General features: G+C 47.0%; 1 protein-coding gene and 1 pseudogene across 1 annotated transcript; one reads left to right on the forward strand and one right to left on the reverse strand.

Moving 5' to 3' along the window:
* The first annotated feature begins 1,555 nt into the window (after positions 1-1,555).
* Positions 1,556-20,037, forward strand: CSAD (cysteine sulfinic acid decarboxylase). The gene is made up of 15 exons (XM_086713285.1): positions 1,556-6,281; positions 6,528-6,664; positions 6,926-7,052; positions 7,135-7,225; positions 7,583-7,689; positions 8,119-8,234; positions 8,716-8,795; positions 9,099-9,153; positions 16,504-16,620; positions 16,697-16,761; positions 17,024-17,105; positions 17,551-17,750; positions 17,956-18,007; positions 18,169-18,258; positions 19,152-20,037. The coding sequence occupies exons 1-15, from the start codon at positions 6,152-6,154 to the stop codon at positions 19,323-19,325; spliced, it is 1,623 nt and encodes a 540-aa protein (XP_086569411.1). The 5' UTR covers positions 1,556-6,151; the 3' UTR covers positions 19,326-20,037.
* A 387-nt stretch (positions 20,038-20,424) lies between these two features.
* LOC112867456 (small ribosomal subunit protein eS17 pseudogene) lies at positions 20,425-21,157 on the reverse strand (annotated as a pseudogene).
* Between the last annotated feature and the right edge of the window lie 948 nt (positions 21,158-22,105).

Raw genomic sequence — 22,105 nt, forward strand, 5'->3', positions numbered from 1 at the left:
GGTATATCCATGTGATGGATTATTTGGCTGTAAAAGGGAATGAAGTTCCGATATGTAGCCGCTATGTGCTAAAAAAATGAACGAACCTTGAAAACATTATGTTCAGTAACAGAAGCCAGTCACAGAAGATCATATATTGTATGCGTCTATTTATATGAAATGTCTGGAATAAGCAAATGTGTAGAGGCAGAAAATAGGTTAGTGGTGGCTGGAGGTATAAGGGGGTGGGAAATGGAGAATGAGGAGTGACCACTGATGAGTTTCTTTTTGGGGTGATGAAAATGTTCTAGAATTAGTGATGGTGGCTGCACAATTTTGTTACCGTATATATAAAAAACACCACTGAAATGCACAATGTAAAGGGGTTTGTTTTGTGACACGTAAATTATATCTCAATAAAGCTGTTCTATTTAAAAAAGAATAGGGCGCCTGGGTGGCTCAGTCGGTTAAGCATCTGAGTTTGGCTCAGGTCATGATCTCGCGATATGAGAGTTTGAGCCCTGCATTGGGCTTGCACTGACAGTGCAGAGCCTGCTTGAGATCTTCTCTCTCTCCCTATCACTCTCTCCACCCCTCCCCCACTTGCTCTCTCTCTCTCTCTCTCTCTCTCTCTCTCAAAATAAATAAACTTAAAAAAAGAATATAGAAGTTCTATATATGCTGATAAAAGGTCACCTATATATTGTTAACTGAAAGAAAACAAGATACAAATCAGTGATTATATGCTATCATTTGTGTGAAAAGAGAGAAAGTAAGAATACATAGTCACATTTGTTAGTATTTACAGTAAAAACTCTGAAAGATTACCCAAGAAACTATTAAAAATGGTTACCTGTGGGAGCGGAAGGGGGAATGGGGCACATGGAATGGTTGGGAATTAGACTTTTCACTATTAATATTTTTTATATATTTTGATTTTTGAACTACCTGAATATAGTGCTTACTCAAAAATAAAAATCGGAAAGAAAGCATGAATGCAAAACTGCAATAATAATAAAGGGTCAACTCCAACTACAGATGATTGCCAGGCCTTCTGATTTTTTTCACAAGGAGCTGGAAGTTATAGTATTGTCAATCACTTTTCAAAGTTTTAAAACAGGGGCACCTCGCTGGCTCAGTTGGTAGAGCATGTGGCTCTTGATCTTGGGGTCATGAATTCGAGCCCCGCATTGGGCCTAGAGATTATGTAAACAAACAAACAAAACATACTATACAAGCCAAACAAAACCACCTCTGTGCATGAGAGTTGGCTCACCAGTGACCTTGCTTAGACTGTGAGCTTCATGACAGAGCTATGGCATTTCCATCCCCCACCCTTTTAATTAAGTAAGCACTATGCCCAACATGGGGCTTGAACTCACTGACTGAGCCAGCCAGGTTCCCCTAGGGCTATGGTCTTTTGCTCTCTATTGTACCTTTAGCGGCCACCAAAGTGCTTGGTACGTACTAGATACTGAACAAATACTGAAAGAAGGAAGGGAGGAAGAGAAGGAGGAAGTTGGAGGCGGTGGGGAGGGTGGGAGGTATCCAGAGGGCAGATAACACAAAACTGAGTGCTTTTATCCTCTGAATATGGTTACTGCCTTTATTACAGTCCCTGGGATTCCCTTCACCTCTCTCCTGTGTTGGAGGTATTTGATTTGGTCTGATTCTCCTGTCTTTTGTCTATGACCTGGTTTTGGTGTATTTGTTTGTTTTGTTTTATCTCTGGAAGTCTTCAGATCCCCCATTGTTCTAAAATAATATTATAATCTGTCTTTGTTTTGGTCATTCAGTGGATTCTTTTAATCTGTCTTTCTGTTCTGGGGCGCCTGGGTGGCTCAGTCGGTTGAGCATCTGACTTCAGCTCAGGTCATGATCTCACAGTTCGTGGGTTCGTGCCCCGCATCAGGCTCTGTGCTGACCACTTGCTCAGAGCCTGGAGCCTGCTTCAGCTTCTGTGTCTCCTTCTGTCTCTCTATCCCTCCCCTGCTCATGCTTTGTCTCACTTTCTTTCTCAAAAATAAATAAATGTAAAAAAAAAAATTTAATCTATCTTTCTGTTCTTTACAGATGTCTTTGATTTCCTTCCTCCTTTTCTCCCCCCATCTATTTCTGAAACTTTTATTACTCGACTATTGGGCCTTCTGGATTGATCTAAAGTTCTTTTCTTTATCCATCTCTTTATATTTTTATCTTTCTGTGTGATTTTCTTTGCTTCCTTTTATTTCTAATTTTTCATTTCGGTTGTCATATTTTTAAAATCCTAGAGCTTCTTCATGTTCTCTGAGTATTCCTTTTTGAGGGCGACCTATTTTTTTAATGAATGCAATATCTTCTTGAAATTTTGAGGCTTTCTTCTCCCTGCATTTCTCTTCTTCCACCAAATGCCTTTTTTCAGTTTGTCTTTTTACATCTGTGGTTCAGGTTAGGGGCTTTTCTCAAGGGTCTGGTAACTCTGGCTGGCTGGCTGCTCCCATCGAAGAGGGAGGCACTCAGGCGTATTAGAAGGCCCAAGTGTGTGGGTAGGCCATATTGACTTGTGGGCACCACTGACCGGGTGATCAGGTGAAGACTGAGATAAGAGCGTCAGGAGATCTTTTCTCTGGGGCTATCAAGGTCAGTTTCTCTGGAGAGGAATCCTCTAGTCTCCTGGCCCTAGAAGGCTCACCCCTGGCCACTGGTTCTGAATGGTGGTTAGAAGAAAGGAGCTGATGTGATAGTCACTTCCTTCTCACCCTCCTCCACTCAGTGCAATGCCTCATACTCACCTGCTGTGCTTCCCTGGCCTCCCTAAGTCCCACCCTACCTGTTTCATTTTCTCTAGAAAACAAATCTCTTGCTTTCTTTGGAAGTCGGGGGAAAGAAGGAGAGTTTCCCGGCTGAACAGGTTGGGGGAGGAGAGTGCGGGTTTAACTGTTCGTTACACAAACTTACACAACTCCTTCCTGCCTTCCAAGATGGCTGGTGTTTTTAATTCCTGAGCCCTTCTGGGCTTCTGCCCCAAGAACCAGCTCGTTTCCCATTGGCATGGCCTTCTGCAGACACACTGGTTTGACTTTCTGCCATTTGCTAAACCAGTTACCACTTCTCATCTGCTTTCTGTCATCTATGATTAATGACATCTCTCACCTCTTGTCTCTCTTCTCATTTGCTTTATTCTCCCAGCTTTAAAATTTCACTGATGCAATTTTAGCAGTTTCAGGAAGGAAGAGTGGTAAACGTAGGTGTTTAACCTGCTGTGTTTAATTGGAATGAGCACGGAGACCATGAATTTGTAGCGATGTCGATTTGAATGGTTGGGTGGCTTTTACTAGCAGAATCCAGTAGTCCTGGTGGATTTGGTAAGAGGAGGACTGGCCAATTGGATTGGGGTTTCACCGGGTGGATTTGGTGGAAGCACCAAAGGGCCGGGGAGTTGAGGATTTTGCACAAAGAGTGGTTGAAACGACAGAACATACAATCTGGGTTGCAAAAGTGAAAGGAATACAGGTGTGGGAGTTGATGCTGTTAGAGGAGTCGATGGACTAGAGATCCCATGAAATTGGAAGAAACTTGTGAATTTTTTAACAAACGCTACTTGTTCCTACCGCCATCTTCTCAGCTAGGGGCTTAAGGCCCTACTCCTAACTCCATTCATGTTTCTTTGCTTTTGTCCTTCTTCCTTTTAAAAAGAAAAACTCTTTGCAGGCAGGGGCCCTTCCCTTTCTAAGGTTCCCAGGGCAGGATTGCGTATGGGGAACAAGGGTAGTGATGTCTCATCTCCCTATTTATCCCTGGAGGAAACTGGGAGTGCTAGAGCCCTCACCTCCAGTTTTCATTTCTGAGCCATGACTGAGGAGGAATGGGTAAAGCAGGTGCTGGGAAGGTGGCCACACACAGTCTTCTCTGTAGACCCTCTCTTCCGAGCTTTGGGAAAAGCCTCCCTCCTGGCAGGGGTCTCTCGTTGCTCACCAGCTGTTCCCTCCTTACAAACCTGGCAACCTGTTTTCTACCCACACTGAGCTCCTGTGAACACCAGTAGATGCCTTGGGGGTTCTCTCTTGAAAACCCCTTATTTTACAGAAACTGAGGCCCTGAAGCATTCTCACTTCTGGCCCAGTGGTCTTTGCACCACAGCAAACTCAGTGCCCGAGAGAGCCGTGTGAGAGGCAATCGAGCATAATGGTTAGGAGCAGGGGCCTCAGAGCCTGACACACGTGGGTTCAGACCCAGCTTGGCCACATGCCGGCTGCGTGATCTCAACAAGTGACATACATAGTACCTCTGGAATCTTAGAGGTACCTCTTCCTCACCTTTAAATGTTGGTAATAGGGGCACCTGGGTGTCTCATTTGGTCAAGGGTCTGATTTTGGCTCAGGCCATGATCTCACTGCTTGTGGGTTCGAGCCCTGTGTCAGGCTCTGTGTTGACAGCTCAGAGCCTGAAGCCTGCTTCAGATTCTGTGTCTCCTTCTCTCTCTGTGTCCCTACCCCCCTCTCAAAAATAAAATTAAAAAAAATTTAAATGTGGGTAATAAACTTACCCTAAACAGTTGCAAAGATGATGATAATACATATTAAGTACAGAGTGTGGCATGTAGTAAGTGCTGTCTTTCTCTGCTTCTCTCCCTCAAGTCTCTCCACCCAAACACCCCACAGCTGCCACCTGTCAGGAGAGCCAAAGTGACATTGATGAAGGATTGACTCTTTCATTCGCAAGGCCTGGGTCAGCTCTCCTATTTTCCCCAAACCCAGTCTGCTGAGGGAAAGTTTAAGGGTGGGACCACTACGGTCCCTTGAACCTGTGTTTTCAACTAGGGCAGGGTTCCAGCAGCTGTTGACAGATTATATCAGAGCAGCCCACTTTGAGGAAGGTTCCTCTTCATGTTTCCTGGATCCTCTTGCCCCCTCATTTGGGGCAAGGGTTCCTAAGCCTTGGATTTCCCCTCTCTCCTTGACCATCTCTCCGAACATTCTCTCCCATGGGGAATGGAGCCCATCACAAGGCTTTAGCTGTACCCTGACTCTTGAATCTGCTTTCTGTTCTAGCAGTTCATCAGCACTTTGGGCTGACCTCCTCATTCCTCTATCCTTTCCTACCCACGCCACCCTTATTCAAATGTGGATCACTTCTTGCCTGGTTTACAGCAACGCCCTGTTAATTCTGCAACCCTGTGCCATATACTGGTCTTCTGAGCGTCACTTTCATCACATCATTCCATGCCACAGAGTCTTTCAATGGCCTCCTGTTTTCTGCAGGATAAAATCCAGATCCTTGGGCCTAGGTGGCACTCAAGCCTCCCCATCATCATGCAGCCCTGCCCACCCTGCCTTTGCTCCCGTATCATCTTTGCAGACCTCCCTCCAGCCAGCCTGGCGCCTTCACTGACCTTCCATATTCTTTTCCCATGTTAGCTCATGGCAGCCCCCTGTCCCCGAATGCCTCTCCCCACCCCCACCCCCCACTTTCGCCAATCCCATTTCTCCTGCCCACTTTCAAGATTCAGCCCCAGTCCCACTACACATCTTCCCCAGCCTTCAGCCTCCACCCATCTCCTCTTTTCCTCAGTAGCCCTTGGGGGCCGCATCCAGCCTGCCCTGGGCTGTGACTGTTGCAGGTGCATCTGTGTCCTCCCAGCAGACAGGGGGACTTTCTCAGTCCCCAGCACCCTGTCGTGAACACAGTTGGTGCTCACTTCAAACAACTGCTTTCTGTGTATTGAGCACTCTCAGCCTGCGGGGCACAGGATGACACTTGTTTAACAAAATGCTTCCTCAACATAACCCCTTTTTCTTCCCGCTCTAGGAGAGGACTTTGGAAATCAGGATGGGTCTGAAAAGCCTCTGGGGGTTGGGATGCAAAAAGATAAACCATTTCACCTCCACCTGTCTCTCTCTCTCAGGCTCCCTCCCCCTCGGTCTCCAGGGTCACCTGCGGCGGTTTCCTGCCCCGGCTGCCCTCATCTCCCTGCTGAACATTCCCCACGTCCTCCCTGTGGTCGTGGTGGTCGCAGCCAGGTCCCACTTCAGCCCTCTCATTCTCTAGTCCTGCTGGCTGTTCTCTTAACCCTGATGTTAATGTTTTTGCCTTTCATCTCATCTCCCCCTTCTTCATGTTAGCTAATGATTATTCAGGGACTTAACCCGCTGTCCCTGTCCCAAATCTGTAAGTTCTCTTAGGGGCAAGGGTCATGAGAGTGATCTCATGGTCATGTGACTGCTGCCTATACGTCACCCCCTCTGCTGTCCTGGTCCTAACACTCTCAAAGTTAGTTGTGTGCCCTGCCTCTGGCTCACTTGAACGGAGACCTGAGTGGAAAGGTACGCCTCTCATCTTTGCCTTGCGTGGGCAGTGGCCACGAGTTTCCACCTGCTCACCACTAACTTTCCTGCTGTTGCTACTGACTTTCTCCCTGGGCCCTCACTTGCCCTTGTCTGTACAGTGAAGGCTGGGACTGGGCTGCAGGACTCGGGCCATAGGCCTGTTATGGGGGTTGGGATTCTCGCTGGTCAGTTCCAGGTGGAGTACACAGGCTGAGTAGGGAATAACTCCGGCTTTGCTCACAGATTTTATCCTGATGGCTGACTCGAAACCACTCTTCTCCCTTGATGGGGACCCGATGGCTGCCGAAGCCTTGCTCCGGGATGTGTTTGGGATTGTGGTGGATGAGGTCATTCGGAAAGGGACCAGTGCTTCGGAGAAGGTGGGTCCTTTCCCCCTCCTCCTGCCGCGCACCACACCTGGCTCAGAACTGTCCTCCTCCCACCAGGCTTCTCCCCAGAATTCATCACTGTCTCACTGGGTGCCTCAGGGATTCTATCCTGGGTCACACCGTCTTTACCCTGGTTCATGAGTTGCCTTGGAAATATTTCTAACTCGTTTTCAGTGCAAGTTGAGATGTGGCTCGGGCAGCCAGTCGGTGGAGTGTCCACGGGCCCCCAGAATCCCCTGCTTCTCTTGCTAGGTCTGCGAGTGGAAGGAGCCAGAAGAGCTGAAGCGGCTTCTGGATCTGGAGTTGCGCAGCCAGGGCGAGGCACCAGAGCAGATCCTGGCGCGGTGCCGGGCGGTGATCCGCTATAGCGTGAAGACCTGTGGGTCCTGGGTCGTGGCGGGAGGAGTGGCCGGAGTTCGCCCCAGCAACTCCACTCTGAGCTCCCCGCCCCCCTTGTCCAGGTCACCCGCACTTCTTCAACCAGCTCTTCTCAGGGTTGGATCCCCACTCTCTGGCCGGGCGCGTTATCACTGAGAGCCTCAACACCAGCCAGTGAGTCTTTCCAAGGCCGCTTCCCCCACCCTCCAAAGGATTGGGTTTCGGGGAGACATAGCCCTGGGGGAAGGAGGAGAATGGTTTTGCTCCCCACCCCCTGCCCCCTGTTTTCTGGCATCTCTACTGGCAGTTTTTCTCCTTGTACCCTTTGGGCTCCCTTTCTCCCAGCTTTCGCATGCCTCCTGACCCCAGTTTTTCCTCATTCTTGCTTCTCTGGCTCTTTGTCACCAGCTCATTCCTCCCTTTGGACCTTTCCTCACTCAGTGTCTCCACCTCCTTTTTCTACTCCTCTGAGAGTCTGACCTGGCCAGCCCTCCCTCTCTTTTCCCTTCTCATCCCTCCCTCTCCTGGCAGGTACACTTATGAAATTGCCCCGGTGTTCGTACTCATGGAAGAAGAGGTGCTGAAGAAACTCCGGGCCCTGGTGGGCTGGAGCTCTGGGGATGGGGTCTTCTGCCCTGGTATGTGAGAAGGAGGAAGCCTCTCTCTGGCCTTTTTGAGGGTTCCTCCTCTCCCACTATTCTCATGCTCTGTGCAGGGAGGGGTGACTCCTCCTTGTTTCCTCTCCATCTGGGCTTGGGCCAAACCAGAGAGAAGCTGCCCAGTCCTCTGTATCCTCATGTTTGCCAAACAGTCCATGGGATCAGCACTTCAGTGCCTGCTCTGGGGAGGGGAGGCACCGTCCCGGGTCAGCCCAGGACGTGGAGGGGAGTAGTCAGGGGGATCTGCGGATCCTGGGGCTGTTCTGTGTTGTCAGCAGGCCATTTGCAGAGCCCTGGGAGCCAGTGTCTCGTGCTTCTTTGATCAGTTCTCCTGGGTGGAGAGGTCAGGGGCAGAAAGCTCCAGTTTTGACCCATTGCTCCTCCCTCTTGCCACTCTCCCCATGACAGGTGGCTCCATCTCCAACATGTATGCCATGAACCTGGCCCGCTATCAGCGCTACCCGGATTGCAAGCAGAGGGGCCTCCGGGGACTGCCACCCCTGGCGCTCTTCACATCAAAGGAGGTGGGAAGAGGTTCAGACCTACCCTGGGCCTCCTGATTCTAATCTTCAGCCAGCTGAGTCAGCCTGCCCAGACCCATCTCTTCTGGGGCCAGCCTGCCCCCAGGCAGAGGTGCTCCCTTCCAATCAAGGGGCTGAGTAAAGGCTTCCGTTCACCTTGCCTTCTGTCTGAAGGTAGCGAAGGGACAGTGAGTGCAGCGGACATAGTCCACACCCTTTCTACTCAGAGTGTGGTCTGTGGACCAGCAGAATCAGGATCACCTGGGAGCTTGTCCGAAATGCCGGATCTCAGGCCCCAGCCCAGACATACTGAATCTGAATCTGCATTGGAACCAGACACCCTGGTGATCTGTGGGCACAGGAATGTTTGAGAAGCCCCGGTCTACGGGGTCTCATCCCCAGTCTCTCCCTTCCAGTCTCTCCCTTCCCCATCCTCCCTGCCCTCTTGCCCCCAGCCTAATCCGCCCTCTGCATTTCTCCACAGTGTCATTACTCCATTAAGAAGGGAGCTGCTTTTCTGGGACTTGGCACCGACAGTGTCTGGATAGTCAAGACAGATGAGAGGTGAAGGTCCTTCCGTTCACATAGCTCAGACCCAGCGTGGCACAGTGTACCTTGCTGCTGCCAGAAGTTCTGGGCTCAGGCCCATGCCCCAAGTGGGCTTTTCTCCCCGCTGTTCCTACAGAATTGCCACTTCTGTCTACCAGTGTCTCTAGCCCTGTCCCCTGAGATCCTCTCACTCTCCTTAGGGAAAGATCAACATTGTGGCCTCTGCATAGTGAACCCCACATTACCCTGTTCTCAACAGGTCTGCCTCCTAGCTGAGAAAACCCAATACTTCTTTACCCACTCAGTTTTCTTTTCCAGAGGGAAAATGATGCCTGAGGATCTGGAGAGGCAGATCAGTCTGGCTGAGGCTGAGGTGAGTGAGTAAGGGGCGCTGGGACAGTGGAGCAGAACCCCTTGGTCTTTTCTTGGAAGGTTCTCTGGGCTCTCCCTACTGAAGGCACTGTTCTTTCCTCTTCTTCTTCTTCTTTTTTTTTTTTTTTTAAATTTTTTTAACGTTTATTTATTTTTGAGACAGAGAGAGACAGAGCATGAACAGGGGAGGGGCAGAGAGAGAGGGAGACACAGAATCTGAAACAGGCCCCAGGCTCTGCGCTGTCAGCACAGAGCCCAACGCAGGGCTCAAACTCACGGACCGTGAGATCATGACCTGAGCCGAAGTCGGACGCTTAACCGACCAAGCCACCCAGGCGCCCCTGTTCTTTCCTCTTCTTGACCTTGGTGCCCATCTCCCCCATGGGCTAAAGTGATCAGTGGGAGCGAGGACACTCTGTGCTGCTCTCAGGGACTTTGCCGAGACCCATAGGCAGGACTGGACCCGAAGAGACAGGAGCAGACCTGAGTCACTGAGTGGAATTTCCAGGGTGGCACCAGAAGGAAGATGCTGGGGAACCTAAGTGCAGCGTGGAAGGTTTCTGTGAGCTGGGAGGCTCTGTGCAGGGAGAAGCCCAGGAAGCTGTGGCGGCCAGCAGTGAGGCTTGTGCCAGCTCCGAGCAGTGGGAAATGTGGAGGCCCCAGCACTCCCCGCTGACTGGGGGCCCGTGTGAATCACTGCAGCCACCTTGGAGGGCATTTTGGAACTTTCTATAAAAAAAATTTTTTTTTCTATTTGGCGGGGTTTTTAATTTTGTTTTTGTTGGTTTTCTATTCTAATAACTACGTAGTGATATCATTTTGTGATCGAGTTTCCTTAAATAATGACGTTGAGTATCTTTTAAAGTGCTTCTTGGGGCGCCTGGGTGGCTCAGTCGGTTAAGCGGCCGACTTTGGCTCAGGTCACGATCTCGCGGTCCGTGAGTTCGAGCCCTGGGTCGGGCTCTGGGCTGACAGCTCAGAGCCTGGAGCCTGTTTCAGATTCTGTGTCTCCCTCTCTCTGACCCTGCCCTGTTCATGCTCTGTCTCTCTCTGTCTCAAAAATAAATAAAAACGTTAAAAAAAAAATAAAGTTCTTCTTTGCTCTCTTTATAGCTTCTTGGTAAGTTGATCATTCAAACGCTTTGCCCATGCATGGACATATATATATATTTTTTAATTGAGTATAGGTGACACACAATGTTCCACTCGTTTTAAGTGTACAACGCAGCGATTTGACGAGTTTGTGTTAGGCTGTACTCACAAGTGTAGCTACCATCTGTCACCGTAACAACACTATTACAGTGTCATTGACTAGATTCCCTGTGCTCTTCCTTGTGGCACTATCTCTACAAATTTTGTTATACTTTATTTTTTATTAAAAATTTTTTTTAATTTAAAAATATTTTTAAAAAAGAGAGAGAGACACACACACGAATGTGAGTGGGGGAAGGGCAGAGAGCGAGGGAGACACAGAATCTGCAACCGGCTCCACGGGCCGAGCTGTCCGCACAGAGCCTGACGCAAGGCTTGAACTCAAGGATGGTGAGATCATGATCTGACTCGAAGTCAGACGCTTAACTGACTGAGCCACCCAGGCACCCCTGCAATTCAATGGTTTTTAACAGAGTTGTGCAACATTCACTACAATAGATGTTAGCACATTTTCATCACCCTAAAAAGAAACCTTGCCCCCTTTAGCCATCAATCCCGTTTTCCCCAAACCTCCTACTAGGCAACACTAAGCTCCTCTGTGTCTCTGTGAATTTGCCTATTCTGGATTTCTCGTGGAAATGGACTTACACTATGCACGGTCTTTTGTGATGAACTTCTTTTAGTTGGCACCCCGTCTTCAAGGTTCATCCTTGTTGTGGTGTGTGTCAGTACTTCATTCTTTTGATTGCTGGATAATATTCCATTGTATGGAATAGACCACATTTCGCTTATCTGCTCATCAGTTGATGGACACTTGGGTTGTTTCCACTTTTTGGCTCTGACGAGTAATCCTGCTCCGAACATTTGTGTACAAGTTTTTGCATGAACATACGTTTACATTTCTCTCGGTTATGTACCGGGAGCAGAATTGCTGAGTCATACAGTAACTCTGTATTTAACTTTTGAGGAGCCTCCAGACTGTTTTTCAAAGTGGCTACACCAGTTTTTCAAAGTGGCTACACCAGCTGTCCTACCAGCAGGGTGTGAGTGTTCCAGTTTCTCCACATCCTCAACAACACTTGTTATTTCTCTCTTTTTTTGCCTCATTTGTTTAAATTTAAGTATAATTAACAGCGTTATATTACTGTGAGGTGTACAACGTAGTGATTCAACAATTCTATACATTACTCAGTGCTTACAACAATTAAGTGCAGTCACCATCTGTCACCATGCATTATTACAATATTGTTGACTGTATTGCCTATGCTGTGTTTTCATCTCCATGACTTCTTTATTTTATTACTGGAAGTTTGTACCTCTGAATCCCCTTTATCTATTTCACCCATGTCTCCACCCACCTTCCTTCTGGCCACCACCAGTTTGTTTTCTGTATTTAAGAGTCCCTTTCTTTTCTCTTCTCTTCTTTGCTTTGCTTTTCTTTTTTCTCTTTTCTTTATTAAAAAAATTTTTTTTAATGTTTTATTTATTTTTGAGGTAGAGAGAGACAGCATGAGTGGGGGAGGGGCAGAGAGCAAGAGAGGGAGACACAGAACCTGAAGCAGGCTCCAGGCTCTCAGCTGTCAGCACAGAGTCTGATGCGGGGCTCGAACTTGTCAAACTGCGAGATCATGACCTGAGCCGAAGACAGATGCTCAACCAACTGAGCCACCCAGGCGCCCCTTTCTTTCCTTTTCTTTTTTCTTTTCTTTTCTTTTCTTTTCTTTTCTTTTCTTCTCTTCTCTTCTCTTCTCTTCTCTTCTCTTTTCTTTTCTTTTGGTTTGTTTTTTTTTTTTTAGATCCCACATATAAATGAAATTGTATGGTATTTGTCTTTTCTATCTGACTTATTTCACTTAGCATTGTACCTTCTACATCCATCCACATTGTTGCTAATGGCAAGATCTCTATGTATCTTTTTGATTCTAGCCTTTCTGAGAGGTATGAGTGGTATCTCATTGTGGTTTTTATTTGCATTTACCTGATGATTTATGATGTTAAGCATCTTTTCATGTGTCTGTTGGCCATCTGCTTGTCTTCTTTGAAAAAAATGTCTATTCAGGTCCTCTGCCCAAATGTAATTTAATTAATTATTATTATTATTTTGTTTATTTAGAGAGAGAGCGAGAGCGCGCAAGTGCAGTGGTGGGGGAAAGGGCAGAGGCAGAGGGAGAAAGAGGATCCTAAGCAGGCTCCTTGCTTAGTGCAGAACCCGATGTGGGGCTTGATCCCACGGCCCTGGGATCATGACCCGAATGGAAATCTCAAGAGTTGAACACTCAACTGACTGAGCTGCCCAGGCACCCCTATGATTTCATTTCTAAGTACTCTCTACACCCAATGTGGGGCTTGAACTTACAACCCCTAGATCAAGAATTGCATGCTCTACTGACTTAGCCAGCCAGGTGCCCCCACTGCCCATTTAAAAAAAAAAAAAAGTTCTTTTTAATGTTTATTATTATTATTATTATTTTTTTGAGAGAGAAAGCATGTGCAGGGGAGAGGCAGAGAGAGAGAGAGAGAGAGAGAGAGAGAGAGAATCCCAAGCAAGCTCTGAGCTGACAGCAGTGAGCCCAACGTAGGGCTCAAACCCACAACCCACGAGATTATGACCTAAGCTGAAATCAGACACTCCACTGACTGAGCTACCCAGGCACCCCTGCCCATTATTTAATTGGTTTATTTGTTTGTTTGTTTTTTATTTTTTACTTTCTCTTTTTGATTTTAGTGGGTGTGAAGTGTTATCTCCCTGTGGTTTTGATTTGCATTTCCCTGATGACTAATGATGTTGAGCATTTTGCCACATACTTATTGGCCATTTGTAGAACTTCTTTGGAGAAGTGTCTATTTGTATCCTTTGCTCAGTTTTTAATTAGGTTGTCTTTTGTTTTTCAGTTGTAAGCGTTCTTCATCTGTTCTAGATAGAAGTCCCTTATCAGATATGTGACTTGCAAATAGCTTCTTCCATCTTGTGGGTTATCTTGTCACCTCCTTGATGGTGTCCTTTGAAGCCAGAAGTTTTAGATTTTGATGGGGTCAATTTATCTAATTTTTCTTTGGTTGCTTGTGCTTTTGGTGTCATGTATACAAAAGCTTTGTCTAACCCAAGCTCATGAAGAGTTATTCCTATATTTTCATCTAAGAGTTATAAATTTGTTTTTATTTTTATTTTTGGCCTGCCCACCTGAGTTTTACATTTTTTAAGATTTTAAAAATACTTTTTAAATGTTTATTTATTTTTGAAAAAGAGGAAGACAGAGAGAGCAAGTGGTGGAGGGGCGGAGAGAGAGGGAGACCCAGAATTTGAAGTGGGCTCCAGGCTCAGAGCTGTCAGCACAGAGTCCAACGCGGGGCTCAAACTCAGGAACGGTGAGATGATGACCTGAACCGAAGATGGACGCTTAACTGACGGAGCCATCCAGGCGCCTCAAGTTTTTTTTTTTTTTTTTTTAACTAAGTTCTACACCCAATGTGGGGCTTGAACTCATGACCTTGAGATGAAGAGATGCGTGCGCTACTGGCTGAGCCAGCCAGGCACCCCAGGAGTTTTATATTTTTAACTTTTACATTTAGTTCTATAATTTATTATGAGTTAATTTTTATGTATGACAACAATTTCTTTTGCATGTGGATATCCAGTTGTCCCAGCATCATTTGTTGCAAAGAATATTTTTTCCCCAACTCAGTATCTTGACATCCTTGATGAAAATCAATTGACCTTAGTAAATGTGAGGTGGTATTTCCAGATTCTCAGTTCTGTTCCATTGATCTGCACGTCTATACTATAGACCACATTGCCTTGACTGACGTGGCTTTGTAGTAAGTTTTGAAATGAAGATGGGTGAGCCCTCCAACTTTGTTCTTTTTCCAGATGGTTTTGGCTATTCTGGGTCCCTTAAATTTCCACATGCATTTTAGGATCAGCTTGTCAATTTCTGCTAAGAAGCCAACTGGGATTTTGATAGGGATTATGTTCAATTGGTAGATCTATGAACATGGGATATCTTTCCATTTAGATATTCTTTGGTTTCTTTTAACAATGCTTTGTAGTTTTCAAAGTATATGTTTTGTACTACTTTTTAAAATTTATTCCTAAGTATTTTTTCCTCTTAGTGTTATAAGTGAAATTGCTTTCTTAATTTTATTTTTGGATTGTTCATTGAAAATATATAAAAATACAGATGACTTTTTAATATTGATCTTATACCCTGAAAACTTGCTGAATTCATTTATTAATAGTTTTTTTTAGTGGATTCCTTAGGACTTTCTAGATACAATATTATGTTATTTGTAAGTAGAGATAGTTTTGCTTTTTTCCCTTCTAATCTGGATGCTTTTTATTTTATTTTCTTACCTAATTGCCCTGCTAGACCCTCAGTATAATGTTGAATAGAAGTGGGGAGAGTGGACATCCTTGTCTTGTTCCTGATCACAGGGGGAAGGCTTTCAGTCTTTTAGCATTGAGTACGATGTTAGCTGGGGTTTTTTTGTAGTTGTCCTCTATTAGGTTGAGAACATTCCCATCACCTTCTAGTTTGTTGAGTAGTTTTATCAAGCAGGAGTGTTGGATTTTGCCGAATGTTTTTCTGTGTCTATTGAGATGTATTTTTTTCCTTTATTTTGTTGATACTTGTATTACATTAATTGGTTTTTTGGGTGCTACTCTGAGCTTGCACTCCTGGGACAAATCAATTTTGTCATAATGTATAATTTTTTATAGGTTGCTGATTTTTTTAATGTTTTTAAATTTATTTTTGGGAGAGAGAGAGTGCGTGGGAGGGGCAGAGAGAGAGGGAGACCGAGGATCCAAAGCAGGCTCCGTGCTGATGGCAGAGAGCCTCACGTGAGGCTCGAACTCATGAACTGCAAGATCATGATCCGACCTGAAATCAAGAGTCAGATGCCTGACTGAACCACCCAGGTGCCCCTTATACATTGCTGATTTTGATTAGCTAGCGTTTTGTAGGTCTTGTGTCTATATTCAAAGAGATATCACCTGTGGTTTTCTTGTGATGTTTTATCTGGTTTTGGTAACAGGATGAATTCAGAAGTGTTCCTCTTCTGTTTTTTGGACTTTTTGTGAAGAACTGGTATCAGTTCTTTTTCAGATGTTTTATAGAATTCATCAGTGAAGCCATATAGGCCTGGGCTTTTCTTGGTGGTATTTTTTTAAAATAGAAATTCAGGGGCGCCTAGATGGCTCAATCGGTTGAGTGTCCAACTTCGGCTCAAGTCGTGATCTCGCGGTCTGTGAGTTTGAGCCCCGCATCGGGCTCTGTGCTGACAGCTCAGAGCCTGGAGCCCGTTTCAGATTCTGTGTCTCCCTCTCTCTCTGCCCCTCCCCAATTCATGCTCTGTCTCTCTCTGTCTCAAAAATAAATAAACATTAAAAAAAATTTTTTTAAATAGAAATTCAATTTCTTCACAAACTTTTGTAGTGTTAGAATTTTATAAATACCATTTTGATCTTCCAGTAAGACATTAACATTTTCTGAAAGCATATGAGCTTTGGAAATAGACCAGCAGATAGACCTAGGATTGAATTCCATCTCTGGAGCTTCAGCTTGGGGGTAAATTTCTTCACAGCTCTGGATCTCGGTGTCCTCACTTGGATATTAAGGAAGACAGTAACATTTTGTAAGGTCGAAAGGGCCTAGGTCAGGCATTGCAATAAGAGTTTCGAGATGGCCTCGTCACCAGGCTCTGGGTAGCTTTTTTTTTTTTTCTCTTAATGTTTATTTATTTTTGAGAGAGAGAGAGAGAGAGAGCACAAGCAGGGGAGGGGCAGAGAGAAAGAGAAGGAGTCACAAAATCCAAAGCAGGCTCCAGGTTCCGAGCTGTCAGCACAGAGCCCGACATGGGGCTTGAGCTCACAAGCTGTGAGATCATGACCTGAGCCAAAACTGGACACTTAACTGACTGAGCCACCCAGGCGCCCCAATTTTTAAAAATGTTTTTATTTATTTATTTTGAGAGAGAGAGTGTGTGGGGAAGGGGCAGAGAGAGAGGGAGAGAGAACCCCAAGCAGGCTCCACACTGTCAGCACAGAGCCGGACAAGGGGCTCCATCTCACAAACCAGGAGATCACGACCTGAGCCCGTATCAAGGGTTGGATGCTTGACCGATTGAGCCACCCAGGCGCCCCTCTGGAAGCTTTTGCGATACCTTCACAGCCTCTTTCCCCTCTGTTTTTCTGCCACAGGGCGCTGTGCCATTCCTGGTTAGTGCTACCTCTGGCACTACTGTGCTGGGGGCCTTTGACCCCCTGGAGGCAATTGCTGATGTGTGCCAGCGTCACGGGCTGTGGCTCCACGTGGATGTGAGTGGGACTGAGGCCTGAGGGTGGGGTGGGCCGAGCCAAGGCCAAGGCCCATGTTATTCCTTTTGCTCCACAGGCTGCCTGGGGTGGGAGCGTCCTGTTGTCACAGACACATAGACATCTCCTGGATGGGATCCAGAGGTGCATACGGCCACCTACTTCCTGAATCCCACCGTTCAAATCCTTGCTCCAGAGACTAGTCCTGGACTAGGGAGCTTCCGATGGGAATGAGGGAAGGGGGTTGGGGGAAGGGGGATTGGAGAGCAGACTGCTGGGCTGACATGAGACTAAAGCCCCTTTACTGGAGATGTGGAAGAGTGGGGGGAGCAGCGGGGGTAGGGGGGCTCTGGTTGGGCAGCTTGAGGAGGAGCCGGCTGATCCGGCTTTGCTGTGCCCACCCCAGGGCTGACTCCGTGGCCTGGAATCCCCACAAACTCCTCGCGGCAGGCCTGCAGTGCTCAGCTCTTCTTCTCCGCGATACCTCGGTGGGTCTGCCCTGCCCCTGTCCTCACCCTACCTCTCACCCTGGATCTCTGTCTTCCTCCCTGTCCCAAGTCAGAGAGGGTCGTGGCCTTGCTGTGTCCTTCTCACCGTCCCGTCTGAAGCTGAGTAGCTTCGACCACCAAATCCCCTGCAGTTCTTCCCCACCCCCGCCCCCACTGCGGCGCATCTTCATGCAAAGGAAAATGTGTCCAGCTTGAGGTTGTAATTGAAGGGCTCCTGGGCCGAGTTTGGGGAGAACTCCGGGTGTTGGGAGAACACCCGGAGAAAGGGGCCTGAGTCAGCTGGCAGCCATCTCAGGAGTTCTGCCTGGTGCCAGGGACAGAAGGGTTGGGCTGAGCTAAGAAGCCCCCCTGTGCGGCTCCAGAGGGAGCCTTGGTGGGGAGGGTGGGGTCTGACAGTCCTCCCCCCTGCTCTCCCCACCGACAGAACCTGCTCAGGCGCTGCCACGGCTCCCAGGCCAGCTACCTCTTCCAGCAGGACAAGTTCTATGACGTGGCTCTGGACACCGGAGACAAGGTGGTGCAGTGCGGCCGCCGTGTGGACTGTCTGAAGCTGTGGCTCATGTGGAAGGCTCAGGGCGGGCAGGGGCTGGAGCGGCGTGTGGACCGGGCCTTTGCCCTTGCCTGGTAGGAGTGGTGGCGGTCTGGGTTCCTCTCTCCTGGGGTCCCTGTCCAGTCCTGTCCTGTCCCACCCCTGCTCCCACGCCTTCACCCCTGCACCTCACATTTTTCTTGCCCTCAGGGTCTCTTGGCCCATTCTCTGGGTCTCTTCTGTTCCTGTATCTCTGCTTTTTTCCTCCTCCATTTGTGATTTCTTCCTCTCTGTTTCCAGGTACCTGGTGGAGGAATTGAAAAAGCGAGAAGGATTTGAGTTGGTTATAGAGGTATGACCAAGTCTGCTCTTTGGCATCCCTCTGCCCCTCCCCCCCCGCCCTCCCCCCCTCAGTCTGTCCCACACAAAAAGCCCTGATGCAGAAGAGGGGCAGTGAGAGGGGATCATCACCCCTTCCACAGCCCACACCTTCTCCTCCCTCATTCCTCCCAGCCTGAGTTTGTCAACGTGTGTTTCTGGTTCGTGCCCCCCAGCCTGCGGGGGAAGCAGGAGAACCCAGATTACAGTGAAAGGCTGGCTAAGGTAGGTTCTCTCTTTTCTGGCTCTGGTTAGCCCAGTTGAGGGAATGGTGAGGCATCTGGTGTGTGTGTCTGCCCCCTGCTGGCTGTGAATGGCATAGCAGGTCCCTTTGCTAGTTTGCTCCTGAGGTGGGGACGTGAACTGTAAAAGGGCACCAGCTTGTCCTCATTTCTGTGGGGGTGGGGATGGGGAATAAGGTATGTTTTTGGAAGGCAAAAGGAAGACAGAGAGAGATGTTCTGGGAGAAGTCACCAGTGTGCGGTACGTAGTCTGTGGGAGTTCTGCTGGGTGCTCAGGCCCAGGACAGACGCTTGAGGCCTTATTCACTGATGCTGGGGGCAGAACAACTCTATAAGGCCAGTCCAGACAGGCCTCCTAGAGGAAAGGAGATATGTCATGTCCTGGTCCCTAAGGATAGATTGGTACTAGATGCTGCAGATGGTCTGAAAGGACAAGAATGTTCTTGCCTTTGAGGAGTTATTTCGAAAATTAGAGTTACCTATTTGAAACCAATATGTTTGATGCAATCTTGTAAATTACACAGTAGATCACGAGGTACAGATCGCAACCATTCCGGGAATTCAGAGAGAAGAGAAGAAGGTGTTAAAGACGATGAAGGCTAGATGTTGGACTAAAGCAGTGTTGGGAGTCAGGGAACAATCAGGATTTGGCAGAAAATGGCCTGTGTGACAACTTGGAGATAGGTAAGGTAGGAAATGATACAGAAGCTAGAGAAGACCAAGCAGGTTGGATGCAGTGGAAGAGGTGAACTGGGGCCAAGGTCAGGAGCTGAGCAATGAGGACTCCCTCTGGAAGGTGGTTGAGTGAGAGGGAAAGACATCTCGGGGAGCCTGACCTGAGGCTGTAGCTGGAAGTTCCCTTCACCCCTTCCACAGGTGGCCCCAGTACTCAAGGAGCGCATGGTGAAGGAGGGCTCCATGATGATTGGCTACCAGCCCCATGGGACCCGGGGCAACTTCTTCCGTATGGTTGTGGCCAACCCTGCACTGACCCGGGCCGATATGGACTTCCTTCTCAATGAGCTGGAACGGCTAGGCCAGGACCTCTGAGCCTCCTCCTTACTGCTGGCCTCGACACCCCCCTCACCCTCACTGTCTGTGTGTATTCCCTTCCTGTGTTATCAAGAGCAGAGTGATCTTAACAATGTTTATATGTGTTGACCCACTGACTGTTCTATGAAATATTTGCTTTTGGGATGCCTGGGTGGCTCAGCCAGTTAAGCAACTGACTCTTGATTTTGGCTCAGGTCATGATCTCATGGTTTATGAGTTTGAGCCCCGCACTGGGCTCCACGCGGACAGTGCGGAGCCTTCTTGGGATTCTCTCTCTCCCTCTCTCTCTCTCTGCCCCTCCCCTGCTCATGCTCTTTCTCTCAAAATAAATAAACAAAATATATATATATGTATTAGAAGACTATTTAAACTACAGTACATCCACATGACAGAATGTTACTCTGTTGCTAAAATTATGTTTACAAACGATTTTTATTGATACGAGAAAAAATGATTTTAATTTAATGTTATATTGAAAAAGCTGGATACAGGACTTTATATATAGTGATAGCTGAGCTATGTTCAAACACACATAGGGAAAAAACTGATAAAATAAAAAATGCCAAATGTTAATAGTTTTCCCTGGGATGGGATTATAGGTAATTTATGATTAAATTCTTTATACCTTTTGTGCTCCCCCCTTTTATTATATAATGAATATGCATTACTTTTATAATAGGGAAATAATAAAGTTAAAACTTCAACTATATTTTTTGGTATGTTTTGAAGTTTGTTACTTTTCAACCAGATAATAGAGAATGGGAATTTTTTTTCTAAAGGCAGGTGTAAGAGGGGCGCCTGGGTGGCTCAGTCGGCTAAGCGTCCAACTTCAGCTCAGGTCATGATCTCACAGTTCATGAGTTCGAGCCCCGCATCGGGCTCTGCGCTGACAGCTCAGAGCCTGGAGCCTGCTTCAGATTCTGTGTCTCCCTCTCTCTCTGCCCCTCCCCTGCTCATGCTCTGTCTCTCTCTGTCTCAAAAATAAAATAAAAACATTAAAAAAAAATTTTTTTTTTTTTAAAAAGAAAAGAAAAAGAAAGGAGCCCAGCAACAAAACATCCATCTCACACTTAAAATCCTGGACTACCGTTGCTTTTCAGTCACTTTTCGGGAAAGAGACAATTAGCTACATAAGTTGTTTTGTTTTTGTTGTCCAAGGTTTATTGAAGATCTCACAGCCCAGCAGAAAGATTCAAAGGGCTCCACGTGGCGTTTTTTGTTTTTTTTTTTTTAATTTTTTTTTTTAACGTTTATTTATTTTTGAGACAGAGAGAGACAGAGCATGAACGGGGGAGGGGCAGAGAGAGAGGGAGACACAGAATCGGAAGCAGGCTCCAGGCTCTGAGCCATCAGCCCAGAGCCGGACGCGGGGCTCGAACTCACGGACCCTGGGATCGTGACCTGAGCCAAAGTCGGACGCCTAACCGACTGAGCCACCCATGCGCCCCTCCATGTGGTGTTTTGAAACACATCCCAACCATAGGCCAAGTGACCTGCAGGTCGGACAGACTGGCAAAGTGCAAGGGTTTCAATATTTCCTTGGTGTGAGGATCTACCTCCGTGCTCTCCTGATCCGGGGCTGAGACCTCAGGACCATAATTTTCTCTCTTTTCTCTCAACAGCTTGACAGAGAGCCCTCTCACTGGGCCTCTCTGAATGTGCTCCGTCTGATGCGTGACAGCCTGCTCTCTTGTTGCAGAGCTCTTGCTGGGAATAGTGGCCATCTCCTTGCACACGCGGTTGCCGGTGCGGACGTAGCTACCCGTGTCGTACTTCTCCGTGACGACCTGGGCTGCCTTCTTCACGGCTTTGGTGCCAACGCGGCCCATGTTGGCAGGTTGGGTAAAAGAGGAAACAGCGCTACCCAAATTATTAAGGACGAGTGACAGATTTCCAGTTCCTAAAAATACCGTTTATGAGAACAATAATGTGGTCATGTAAAAATCATCCAAAGTTATTTGAAGAGGCAAATACAGATGGTACAAACCATAGCAAAAGAACATCCAAAATTGCAGACCCAATTCTCTTGACAATTTGGCCTGGGGAAAAAGCCTTTCTATTCAGAAATTACTAATAATTCCCTTATAAGCTTGTTACTCTATAAATGGTATTTAACTTCTTCCAAATAATAAAGTTGCTTGAGAGTATTAATAATTTGAACTCTAAGCCCTATTCTTTTTTTTTTCTTTAAATGTTTATTTATTTTTGAGAGAGAGCGTGCAGGAGAGGCCGAGAGGTGGGGGTGGGGGACAGAGGACCCAAAGTGGGCTCTGTGCTGACAGCAGAGAGCCCAATGTGGGGCTTGAACCCACAAACTGGGAGATCATGACCTGAACCAAAGTCGGAGGCTTAACTGACTGAGCCACCCAGGTGCCCCTCTAATCCCTATTCTTAAAGAGTTCTACATATCTGCAAAATGTCTTAAGCTTAGTAAAAAAGCAGACTAAAAAAAAAAAATCCTTATTTTCAACTCAAAACAAAGCTAGAAAGCAAAAACAAAGACTTCAAAATCCTTAAATCATCTCCATTTGAGAAATATTTTTAAGAGAAGGTTGGAAAGATAAGACCTAGAATCAGTTGATCACCAGGTTTTCTCCATTAGCTTTATAAGCTAATGCTTCTACTATCTTTTTTTTTTTTTTTAAGTAAGCTGAATACTCAATGTGGCCTTGAACTAACAACCCTGAGATCAGGAGTCACATGTTCCACCCCACTGAACCAGCCAGGTGCCCCTACTTTCCTATTCCCAAAATTCAACCTCGGTGGCTCAGTGGGTT

The sequence above is a fragment of the Puma concolor genome, chromosome B4, assembly GCF_028749965.1.
Source record: "Puma concolor isolate L17-30 chromosome B4, mPumCon1.1.hap2, whole genome shotgun sequence".
In the NCBI taxonomy this organism is placed as follows: domain Eukaryota; kingdom Metazoa; phylum Chordata; class Mammalia; order Carnivora; family Felidae; genus Puma; species Puma concolor.

Bases quoted from the DNA above. Each gene is read 5' to 3' on its own strand.
- CSAD (XM_086713285.1), top strand. From the start codon at position 6,152: ATGAGAGTGATCTCATGGTCATGTGACTGCTGCCTATACGTCACCCCC. The intron at 7,690-8,118 runs GTATGTGAGAAG...TCCCCATGACAG, and splicing joins GGATGGGGTCTTCTGCCCTG to GTGGCTCCATCTCCAACATG. The intron at 17,751-17,955 runs GTAGGAGTGGTG...CTCTGTTTCCAG, and splicing joins CGGGCCTTTGCCCTTGCCTG to GTACCTGGTGGAGGAATTGA.